Here is a 12966-nt window from a genome sequence, read left to right on the forward strand (position 1 = left end):
ACACCGGCAAAAAAGTCACGGCACATCCAAATTGAATATGCTCTTCTGTAAAGTTCGGTAAAGGCTGGCATACATCATGACGCATGAATATCATTAAAAGCGAACGTTGCCCAAAAAGATCAAGGAGACATGTCTTACAATGACACGGTTAGCATCATAAACTAAACTATTAAACTCAACAATTTTTTTATTTTACCAGGTAAGTCCCACTGAGCTATACAGCTCTTATTCAGAAGCAATCTGGCCACTAATGATAGCTGAACCAAGTGGCTCATCACGTGGAAATTTATATCAGCCATCTAACCTATAAAATGCATGTTTATAAATGAGGGAAAAACCGGACGACCCGGAGAAAAATCCACGCGACCACGGCGAGAGAGATACATGCAACTCAAAATATACAACAGGCGGCAGGGTCGGGATCGAACCCACGACCTCCTTCATACCCGACGAGGTAGTTAACATCTCGCCACCAGTGGCACGCCCCTAAGAACAAATGCGAGTCGATTCAACCTCTGTGCAAACGTACCTCTTCTTGTACCTGTCGTTGAGGCTGGGCGGGAAGGCTCCGTGTGGGGTCGTGCTCCTGACCGCTCGGCATGGGGTATGAGGGCACCACGTCCGTCGCGCTCTGCACGGGGACGTCCAGAGTTGTGTCACGAAACTGCATCGTCTCAGGAGGCGCCACACCTCCCGTGCCAACGGCGGATGCAGGATCGATGCCAGCAGTCACTTTTGACTGAATCTCAGGGCCGACTTCGTGAGCCGTTGGCAGCGAAGGTGAAATCACGGTCTGTGGGCAGATCACAAGCAGCAACGACATTTTTGTGGTGAAACAAACGGTCAGTAATTTTGTCCGATGAATCGACACACACAAATGCATGTGCTCTTGACACATATTCATATATACACACGAGGCCTATAAAAAAATAAATCCCGTCACATCTTGGAATCTAAACAGGGTTTATGTGTCTGGATAATGCTTGGATAGGTAACCATCATGCATAACAATATCATAGGCTGTGAGGCAGTGTTGTCCTGGACTTCTGATTCTAGCCATATCGATGCTGTCTGCCATCACCAACCCACATCTTGCACATGGGTAAGTAAAGTCAAAAGTCAAGTCTCTACCCACATTGAAACCAGCATTGGGCACTTCTTAACGTCATCAGCAGACCTGCGCGAATTATCAAAATTCTACCATTAGAACCTCCTTTGCCAGTAGCAAAATATGATAATTGTTTTTTTACCCTTTTATCTGGCAACAAAACTGGTGGCTAGGAGATGTTAACTACCTCGCCTTTTGGCGTCATCTGGTCCAACACCATGTGAGACTAGGCTCTAAGAAAAGCTGTCTCGGGTGTGGACCAATCAATTTCAAGGACATTGTATACATTATGAGAGTTGTGTTTTTTGTTTGCATTCCGACCGCAGGTATTGTGGTCAATACAAACATGACTCCTTGTAAAAAAGGTGTCAGTTTTGTTGCCAGATAAAAGGGTAAAAAACAATTATCATATCAAAATTCTACTTTTCTATTAGAGTGACCAATTTACTCGCAGCACAACCATTGCAGACATTCTATAAAATGGTGCATATTTTATAACATTTGCTTATTATAACTGTAACAAAGCACATGAAAAAAACACTGACAACATTCGTCATTAAACACCTCTGGGGGTGAAGCAGTGGCACAGTGATTCACACGCTGATTCTAGGAGGTCATGGCGAACATAAGTAATGAGAGGACACCTGAACCAGTTCTGCAGACAACCCTTCACCTACTCCAACTGAGCACGGTAGTGAAGTACAGTCAAACAATTCCAATGAACAACATGGCATGGGGAGGCCTTCATCCAACAGTGCACTGCAAACAAATTGTTCACCTGCGTCTGCGTGTCAATGGAGACCATCAGTTGATCTGCGAGTGGCGCTTGCATAGTCTGCGCAGTTCGAGGAACCGACGGCATCCAATGAAGTTGGCCGGCGTCGGTGGCCGGCGGCGGCGGCAGCGGAGGAGGGTGCGATGAGGGGCAGTGCGGCCGAAGAGCCGGGTCGGCGAGTCCAATGGCGCACTGCACCGGAGTGTCCTGCCCCGCGGCGGTGGCGACGCCGCTCGACGGCGCGAGTCGAGCGGGGGTCATGGGGGCATCGCTGGCGCTCAGCTGGGCAGCGCTCGCCTGGGGGCAAGGCAGGCCGAGTGTTAGAGATTCAGCGAGCGAACACAATGGCTCCAGTGCCATGAAATGTCATGACAGTAATTTACATTTGTAATGCACATTTCAAAGGACTAAATTTCGCCGTCACCCCTAAATATATACCAGTAGAGGATATGATTTCTCAGATTGATGTAGCCCTCAGAGGCATAGGACACATCCATGCGGATGTAGCAAGAGCTGAAATAGCTACTATTCTTAAGAATGCTAAGAAACCCACTAGTAACATCAGCAAAAACGAACGCTCTGAACTCGCGAATTTAAAAAAGAGAGATGATATAGTCATCCTCTCGGCAGACAAGGGCAATGCCACGGTCATCATGGATAAAGATTCATACAACAACAAAATCCTGGACCTGCTTAATGATGGGAGTTACTCCAAAATTAAAAACGATCCCACTAAAAGCCTAACGACAAAAACCAACAGTATCATCACGAGTTCGACTTCCCTAATCGAACCAAGCAAACGTCCCTCTCTAAAACCATCGGCGGCAAGACCTCCCAGACTCTATGGTCTTCCCAAAATCCATAAAGAAGGCACCCCGCTACGACCCATCGTGTCGACGATAAACTCTCCGACGTACAAACTAGCCCGTTTTCTATCAGATACTCTGCTCCCATTCACAGGCAAGACCTCTTCGGCAGTACTCAACTCAACCCAATTAGTCTCTATGGTTAAGGACATGGTACTATCTCCTGATGACATCCTCGTCAGCTTTGATGTAGTATCTTTGTTTACCAAAGTCCCAGTACCGGACACCCTAACAATAATTGAGGACTTAGTCCAACATGGATTGAATTCTGATGTACCTGCGCTGGTTAGGCATTGCCTCACCAACACCTATTTTACCTGGAATGGCACCTTCTACAAACAGAATGAGGGTACCCCTATGGGCTCCCCCTTGTCACCAGTTATAGCCAACATGTTCATGGAAAAGTTTGAATCAGACGCCATCCAGACATCCACCCTGCGTCCTTCCCTGTGGAAGAGATATGTGGATGACACTTTCGTCATCTGGCCACATGGCCTCCCAGCATTGAACCACTTCTTGGACCACATCAATTCTAGACACCCATCTATCAGATTCACCATGGAAGTGGAGAAAGACGGTAAACTACCATTCTTGGATATTCTGTTTAAGAGGAGGCTTGACGGATCCTTGGGACATTCTGTCTACAGGAAAGCCACCCACACAAATTCCTACTTGAAACCGGATTCCCACCACCACCCATCTCAAAAGAATTCTCTCATCAAAACGCTATACCACAGAGCCCATGGCATTTCTGACCAACACCACCTGACTGATGAATTAAGACATGTACATCGGGCCCTCAGGATGAACGGATACTCTGACCGCACTATCCGCCAAGCTGTCTCTCCCACCACACAAAAACAACCACATGAAACTCTGACCAAAACTATCACGTTACCATACATAGCAGGCGTGACCAAAAAGATCTCCAAAATTCTAAACAAACATAAGATCCAAGTCCGATTCAGTACAGTGCATAAAATCCGTGATCTGATTCCATCTGTGAAGGATGTCGTTCCTGACTTACAGTATCCTGGAGTCTACAAATTGAGTTGCATTTGTGGTGATTGCTACATTGGAGAAACAAAACGTCATGTTGCTGATCGTGTCCGCGAGCACAAGTCAGATCTGAAACACGGCAGAACTGATTCTTCGGCCGTTGCCGATCATTGCTACAACTCGGCGGGCTCTCATGAAATTGTCTTTTCCGAGACCAAGGTTCTCTGCAAACCTCCGGGCTACCATCAAAGGTTTGTACACGAAGCCATACAAATATACAAACACAGACATAATTTCAACCGTGATGATGGGTACAAACTCAGTAATCACTGGAAAGATGTTATTAACCACGCAAAAAAGACTTAATTACACTTTTTGGACCATCTTATCTGACAGGCACTATTTTAATTTACTTCACCGAGTGTTAACATCCACAGTGTTTAACAGTAATCTCTTCATTGTTCTTTGATCACCGCTCGCCACGTTTCCATTCATTGTGTTGAGCACTACGTGATGTCTTTGATCACCGCTCGCCCTCCGTCCCGGCGCGTCTCCATTCATTGTGTTGAGCACTGCGTGCAGTCTTTGATCGCCGCTCGCCCTCCGTCCCGACACGTCTTCATTCATTGTGTTGAGCACTGCGTGCAGTCTTTGATCACCGCTCCTCCTCCCTCCCGATACGTTTCCATTCATTGGCTACCACAGCCTGATAAGCTCTCCCCCCCCCCCTCTCCACCTCCCTTCAACTTGCTTATAAGGGATTACATCTTGAATCATTGCTTCACTTGATGCAGCTAATTCGGCTGTGACGGTCCCACCTGATGACGGAGACTTGTGTTGCCTCCGAAACGTCGTGAATTTTATTTTGTTTTGTTTTATTTTACTTTCATTAATTTTAATGTTTTTACCTACGTGACTTTACCGAAAAAACCTGAGAATATGAATCATTGCAGTCACGAAAGCTTCAAATCTAGAATTAATGCACATTTCATCCGTAACAATGATTAAATACGACAATGACTGCTATTTTAATTTTACCAGATAAGGCTCACCAAGCTATATAGATATTTTTCAGAAGCGACCTGGCCACAATTGATAGCCCAATGAAGTGGCTTATCCAGCGGAAATGTATCGCAGGCAAATACTCTGAACGCATGTTTCTAAATGTGGAGGGAAAAACTGGCACACCCGGAGGAAAAACTACGTGACCACGGGGAGATCGCGCAAACTCCAAATATACAGGCATCAGGGTCGGGATCAAACCCACGACCTCCCATCTCGCCACAGTGACGCCATACCCAATTACTTGGGTATTTACTAAACAATACACGAGAGTAGTGCCATCGCTATATCAAAGTACTGCCGATTTTGAAATGTCTAATTGTGTTTATCACAACCAAGTTAGAGTGTTATCCACTCTCAAATGTTCGTGGAGCGATGCTCATCTAGTACAGTCCTGAGCCAGTGGCAGAAATTGCACATTTTCATGGACAGGGACCAGTCTAAGCGTAAAAAATACAACGAATGTCAACTGCCCACAAAGTGGTACTCATTTTATCAATCTTGGAGGGATGAATTACTGAATCACTGACTGGGATTCGAAATTGTAACCTTCCAAATACTTGTTTCAAGCTCTAAACACAATGTCACGTGGCCATTTGTTACACAAAAATGATAATCTATTATAATAAATGTAAAACATTCGTGAATGAGTGCGGTATTATCTGATAAGACTTTCTATGAATGGAATAGAATGATAAATATCGGCACAGATGTAACACAAAAAGAGTAAAGTCGATGCTCATAACCCCCCCCCACCGCAAAACATTCGACTTTGGACTCCGCAATGAATTAGAGTTCAGAGATTGATAGGCTTAAGCCACAACTCTAAACTGGTTTAAGTCTCCTGCTGAACACTTCACAAAAATACGATCTCCCATCAACAGCAAACTATGTATTCATAATAAAGGTTTTTAGATTAGATTGCGTAAGTATGTGTTGTAATACTCCACCACCCGACACAGCCAGTTAGGTTTGTCACGTAAACAGCGTGCCAATTAGTTGCTACTTCAGCTGACCGGTGTTCTGGAGAGTAAATCCAAACCATTTACAATTTGAGTAGTTCGACGTTTCGCTGGTAACTACATCCAGCATCCACAACCTTACTGGCTGTGTTGGGTGGTGGAGGGTTACGACACATTTATACTTACACGATCTAATACAAAAACCTTTATTATAAATAATATTGGTCACAAAAGCCTATCAGTTAAACCGAGTGAACCAAGTAATTTATCCCCCATGCTTGTATCATGTCACAGGTAATGGAAATTGGGCAAAGTCCATAACCCAAAACTAGATACGTTATAACTCATAATGATCACCGTAATTATATTAATAGGTAACATATTGCCTGCAATAAAAAATGAAAATATCCTCGTGTTAAGATGTACGAAAGTACAACTAACAATGTCACCACTATAACGGTTACGCATGGAGAAGTTCTACAGGCTGTCCTTACACTCAGGTCACGCAGACAAAGTGGGACTGGGGAACACACCGTTCAGACCGTTACAGACAGGCATGTGCAGTTCAGTTCTTACTAGAGATATTGTCCAATTAAATTATTCAATATATTTGTTCTTTGTAATCTCCAATGAACCAAAAAATCGTGAAATAAACAATGTTTTTTTAATGGCAGTTCCATGAGAGCTCAGTTAGAACATAATTACCCAAAAGAATCCATGATGCAATGCATTTGACATTTCATACGTTGACTACATTAACATCTGCAGGCCCTTTCATGCACGCCATAATAAATGAATGGCTATGTGAATGTTTGAACACTTAAATCTGTCCACATCACCATTACATTTCTAGTTTTTCATTCTATAACGTAACCAACAAAATAAAATAACAAGCATTCAAAAGTCAGGCTCCAAAAAAATGTTTGACAGGCAATCACTCGTGTTGGCTTGCATAAAAAAGCTCTGTAAGCGAGTCACAGGATAAACAATCCAATTCCACCTGCATGACCCCAGAGTACGTGGGCAGTGGTGGGGTGAGAACAGCAGAGACATCCAAAGACACAAGACCCACATTCTAGCTTTTGGCCATGGCTTCTGCGTTTTGCTTTGAAGGGGGGGGGAAACCAACCGAGAGCACACCTAAGGCCACACCGCGTTCACAAGTCACACTCACCGTTCGAGGAGTGCATTTGTACACTCGCAAAAACAAAGGGAAAGACTAATATCACGCGGTTTGTAAATCGATTGTTTCAAGTTGCACACGACACTACATTACTACCGGCTGACTCATGCCGCTCATCTCTCCCCCTCCAAGCTGCTCCCCTAGTGTCTGCTCCGACATTGTCACTGTTTGTGCCGCGCAGCCTCTCCTCCTCCTCCCAGCTCTCGACCCCTGCCCACTCTCTCACTTTGGAAATCCTTAGAAGCAGTTGCATTTGGAGGCTTGCCCCCTCTTTTCTCTCCGCCTGGTGAAGACCGCTTGTGTTGCGATCGAAACGTCGTGGGTTTTTTGCTTTTATTATTTTCAATTTCTTATTTTAAATGTAAATTGTATTATTTTTCTTTTCTATCTACGTGACTTTACCGAAAGAAACCAGAATATTTGCACACGACAGTTATCGGTTGGATGGAACTCGCTTTGACAGTCGTTTCTTTCGGTACATTTAAGTCCAAGTCAACACCTAATATCACGTATTCATGATATTTAGAAATCATTGGTTTACAAAATAATGTTAATTAAAGTGCAGAGGGGGTACTTCAGAGAAAGATGCACTGAAGCATTCAAGCTGTCACTTTTGATTTTTTTTATTATCCTTCATTAATCTTCAAATTAATGTCAGACTGTTGGAACATACAACCTTGGTGCAAACCTTTACATAAGGCTTATTTGTTGACTTGGGTTTTGTCTTCCTTTACACATTGCAATGCATATTCGCAGTAGGTTTGAAAATATCATCATGGCCAAATGCCACTGATGGCTCACACCTTGCCACCGTTTCATTACCTCTTCTGTCAAATCCCACAACTTTTGCCAATTCATTTCTGGGTGGAGGAGCGGGGGGGGTGAGGTGTGCTTCAATCTCACGTTATAAGGTGCAGGAGACCAAGCAAGCATGCATACCTCTTGTGGCTGAGTGCACACGTAGATCTGTGACGTATGATCAGGCTGCACATCTTGCTGCTGCATGTAGGCCGCTGCCTGCACCGCCGACTGCGCCGCTTGCTGAAGTCCATTAAATGCTCCCTGCTGACAAGGCGGCGGTGGCTGTTGCTGCTGGAGAGACTGCACTGGCACCTGCTGCAAAAGGTCAATTCCGTGAGCACGAGAACATTATTAGCGGCCTGGAGGCAATGTCAAGTTAAGAGCTCAGTGGGCTTTACCTGGTAAAATAAACATCGATAGATATTCCTACACTTTGCACCCCTATCGTGTTTTCGTATTGTTTGTCGTCGTAACTTTATGATCCGCCCCGACTGGACATCTGCGAAAAAGAGCTTCGAAGCTCAACGGATTTCTCCCGTGTCAATATTCTTCTTCTGAAGTTTTTTTTATCACGAGACGCTATTAAGCTTTGGTCCGGAATGCAAACGTGCTCAACGCACAACGCAGATGGGCGACGACATGAAACACGGACACATTTTTGGCAATAATGCTCCCTGCTTGTGAGCGCTGAGTACAGAATAATGCATTGTTGTCATATAAACCGGGGTAATAGAGTAATGCTTAAGTGCAGCTTCTACGGATGGCAAGTTTCCAAATGTTACTAATAATGTTTCAGCTCTCCCCATGCCGTGCAGGTCATCTACCCCACATTTCAACCCACACTAGTCAGTGTGGGTTGGTGAAGGGGGCTTCCAGTACTGTTTCAGATATCACTTGCCACTACTGTAGCTGGGAAGCAGACCCAAGTCGTTGTGTTAATGAACGTAGACATGGAATATGGATTTATAAACAATATGTATACATCTGCAACGTAGCAACGCATTTATAATATATATTTTAAAGCAATTGGCAATGTTTCGGTTCCTGAAGTATATTCAAGTAATTTCATAGACGAGATGCCTTTTATTGATAGTCATATGAAGGCCAATTCATATGTTCAAAACCTGAAATATGTAAAATTGGACCTCAGCACTAAAAACAGTGGGATTTCTTTAAATAGACTTGACTCACTGCTGCTAGTCGCTGTGACATCAAATAAAACAAATTCAGAACGCTCTAATGAGCAAAGAATGTTTGTGTGTAACGCGCGTGACGTCACACCACGTCGACCAGCCCCCCTCATTAATAATTATGAACAGGTGGGGTCCTCCACATGGACCCCCCCCCCACTGTCATTAATAATATTTTCAGGTGACGTCACTCCACATGGAGAACACCCCCCCCCCCCCATTAATAATCATGTGCAGGTGATGGCCCACCACGTCTAACAGCCCCCCTCATTAATAGTCATGCGCAGGTGACGTCCTCCAAACGCCCCCCCCCCCTCATTAATAATCATGTGCGGGTGACGTCACTCCACATGGGGGGGTGAGGCGCCTCCTCCCCCCTACTCAGCGTCAACTCACAACCCTCACTACAAACACAGAACCCTCACGTCACGCGATTTCCGTAACGCTATTGAGACAATCTTAATTTGGGAGCTTTCGTGACTGCAGGAATTATTCTTTGGTTCTTTTCGGTTAAGTCACGTCTAAAAATAAAATAATAAATCAAAATAAAACAACACATTACGACGTTTCGATTGCAACACAAGCAATCATCATCAGGCATAAAAGAAAATAGCAACAAAAATCTAACTAGAAAACTATAGACCGACATACAAGCAGACAGACATCACAACGGCACACATAGAGAGGAGTATACAGGCACACGAAAATTAAATAACCTAGTAAAATATTGAAATGTGATGTAATGATGTAATACATGCATGGCCTGGTTGACTACGTGTTTCAAAATTTGCTAAGTTAGAATTTTAAGTGTGAGCAACAAATATCTAACTAGAAAACTATAGACAGACATACAAGCAGACAGACATCACAACGGCACACAGAGAGAGGACGATTTGTGTCCTCTCTCTGCGTGCCGTTGTGATGTCTGTCTGCTTGTATGTCGGTCTATAGTTTTCTAGTTAGATTTTTGTTGCTATTTTCTTTTATGCCTGATGATGATTGCTTGTGTTGCAATCGAAACGTCGTAATGTGTTGCTATTGAGACAGAAGTAAAAAGGACGTCATGATGATGAACAAGGGATGAAAACCTTTAAATGAAATCAATCTGTCACCACGGCCTTACAAATTGCACACTAATGGTCTGCTTTTCGCTTGAATATTTCAGATTTACTGCAATACACCTGTCCTTGGAGGGGCTATAGACTAGTTACAATATATTCTGCTTTATACAGCCATTATAGGAAAGACATGTCCTTGAGTTTGCATAAAAAGTAAGAATTTTAAAAAATCACAATATTAGCATCATCAAATTGTACAGCTTTCTTGAGACCAATCTTCAGTTGAATTTTGTTACATCCACCCAAAACCAGAGGAAAAAGGAGCTTTGGTCTTTTTAATCAAAGGTCACTTATTACCATCATATATATTATATTCTTGGTTCTTTCAGTAAAGTCACGTATTTAAATTTTTATTTTATTATTTTATTATTTCCCTTCTACGTGGTGACTTTACCGAAAGAACCAAGAATATGAATCCCTGCAGTCACGAAAGCTTTAAATAAAAATCATATATATTATTACATTATCCTGTGTAACGTAATGTGGAATTAATATCTACCTGTTGAGGGTGAGCCATGTAGTAACAATTTCCATACTAAAAGGAAACAAATCCAAGATAATCATTCAGCGAGAGAACAAATGTACATACACATACGATGCACCGCATTAAAGCCATCGTTTAAACGACAAAAATCGAAGTGGATAATACAGAGCATCGCATATGTGGTCATGGAGAGGGCAGGGTTACACAGACATGGATGCATCGGATTGTTCACAATGTTCCAGCAACCTAAGAGGCCGGATAGCCACCTCCCTTTTGATTTCTGCAGGCCTCTCTGTGCAGCGTGCCATGCAATTTGTATCGCGGTTCTGCGACAAGGCCACACCAGAGCGATAAGTGATGAATGCCAAAAAACTGTACTCAACTTTGGCCATGAAACACTTATGGTTACTTGGAAGGACAAAGTGATGGTGTCCCCTTCGACTCCAGAAACTGAATTTAATCTATTAAAGGGATTATTTGCCAGCATGCACAACCCGAGATCGGACATCTCAATTACGTTAATGTCCCAGAGATGGCATATTGTCAAACATTGCGGAAAGGAAAGGTTGTATTCTAATCATCCAACGCAAATAACAATTGCACGTATTTCGTACGGTATTTGGGAAGATGTTCATTTATTAATTTTAAATTGTGAAATACAGTAAAACCTTGGATTGCGAGTAACTTGGTCTGTAAGTGTTTTGCAAGACGAGTAATTTTTTTTTATAAATATTAATTTGATAAACGAGCGAGGTCTTGCAATACGAGTAGTACGTGTATACGCTTTGTCTGCCGAGCATCTTGTGATCACAACTGATATACGAGTGCTTTGGATTACAAACACGTTTCCGGAACGAATTATGCTCGCAATCCAAGGTTTTACTGTACATAGATATGAAGATTCCCCTTCCTATTTCATAGACTGGTCAGGGGTGATATGGCCAGTAACGTGGCCACCTGCCATTGTCTCCCCCGATGATAACGTTCACATACTGTTACCAGGAACTTATTTAAAACCGAGTTGGCCGAGAGGAGACGCAGGGCAGGTTCTAATGCCACTTTCTACAGACATTAACCATGGCCGGGAAATTAACTCAGGCCACCAGATTCAGAGAGGAGTGCACTCAACAACGATGCACCAATTTCTACTGACAAGCAAACCCACACACGCACGCCCTTAAGAGGCTGCAACATATAAGTATCTAATCTGGCAGCACAGTTTTAATCATACTGCAAGTCAATTAAATCGCAACCCACAATTTTTACCTTACTACAAAAATGCATTGTTTCCCTTTCACTTTAATACTGAAAATTACAGGAGCTGCCGGTACAACGTGCGAGGTCCGGAAAAGGACAACGAGAAAAAAACAAATCTAACCTGTTGACCATGCTGACAAGATGCTTGCTGCAGGGGAGGCTGATCTGATGGGAAAGGTTGTGCATATGGCTGGGGCAGACAGCATGTCTGCAAAAGACCTGGAGACTGTTGGCAAAAAATAAGCGCCGATAAATCACAACGACCTTGCACCGAATTAATTTATATCTATAAAAATAATAGCTAAGACAATCAAAGCACACGCTATCATGTGGAAATACAGTTGGGAGTGGCACCGTAATAGTGGTGCAATATATATTATATCGCACGGTGATTTTCAATAACCATTTAAAGCTTTCGTGACTGCAGGGATTCATCTTCTTGGTTCTTTCGGTAAAGTCACGTAGAAGGGAAGTATGTTTTATTTTTATTATTTTATTACTTCCCTTCTACGTGACTTTACCGAAAGAACCAAGAAGATTTCAATAACCATTGATATGTTAGCTTCTGAATTAACGTATTCTCCAAAATTAGCACCATCACATTAAATGTAACTCTGCAACTTGCATCACTTACTGATCGAGACCAAAATATATAGAGCAAAGATGAGCAACAAAACAGAGCAACAAAACAAATCTTCAGACATTCAAAGAGACATTAAAGAGAAGAAAAAATGGAGCACGCAAACAAAAGCAGTGTTACTGTCAATGACACGTATCACTTAATTCCAGACCGATTAAACAGAAAAAACACTTTAAAGTCTTTACCTTGGACACCGGAAGGAAAAAAGTGGGAAAACCGTAAAAGTTGTCAGGAGCAGCAACAGGTGGATGGAGGTGAGGAAAACCGCTGGGATGACCGAGCAGCATTGTCTGCTGCACGTAAGACGGCCCAGGCATGCCGACCTGAGCCTGGTAAGCCTGGGAGAAATTGTCCAGTGTGGAGCAGCGGTGCAAACTTTTGGAAGCAGCCCAGGGGTCATTGAAGGTGGCGCAGGGGAAGTACGGAGGGTACGACTGCACAAGCGGGTTCGGTTGAAGTTGGTAACCATGCATCGGGACGTAGGAGGGCTCTGCGGGGTACTCGGGCATGGGACACCTCCT

The 12966-nt window shown here is 43.4% G+C and overlaps 1 protein-coding gene across 3 annotated transcripts in view; it reads right to left on the reverse strand.

The window, feature by feature from the left end:
* The window catches only part of LOC144731722 (uncharacterized), a 69725-nt gene that overhangs the window by 14753 nt on the left and 42006 nt on the right, over positions 1-12966 (reverse strand). The window contains exons 11-15 of one of the 3 annotated variants that reach the window (XM_078612916.1): positions 11927-12031; positions 10564-10599; positions 7895-8071; positions 1887-2180; positions 542-793 (exon numbers count right to left, since the gene is read on the reverse strand). In XM_078612916.1, coding sequence (XP_078469042.1) covers positions 542-793; positions 1887-2180; positions 7895-8071; positions 10564-10599; positions 11927-12031 — 864 coding nt within the window. Of the gene's footprint in view, positions 1-529; positions 794-1886; positions 2181-7894; positions 8072-10563; positions 10600-11926; positions 12032-12966 lie in introns of all 3 variants that reach the window. The other 2 variants (XM_078612915.1, XM_078612917.1) reach the window with 2 other exon arrangements.

The sequence above is a fragment of the Lampetra planeri genome, chromosome 40 (assembly GCF_965212315.1).
Source record: "Lampetra planeri chromosome 40, kcLamPlan1.2.h2, whole genome shotgun sequence".
In the NCBI taxonomy this organism is placed as follows: domain Eukaryota; kingdom Metazoa; phylum Chordata; class Hyperoartia; order Petromyzontiformes; family Petromyzontidae; genus Lampetra; species Lampetra planeri.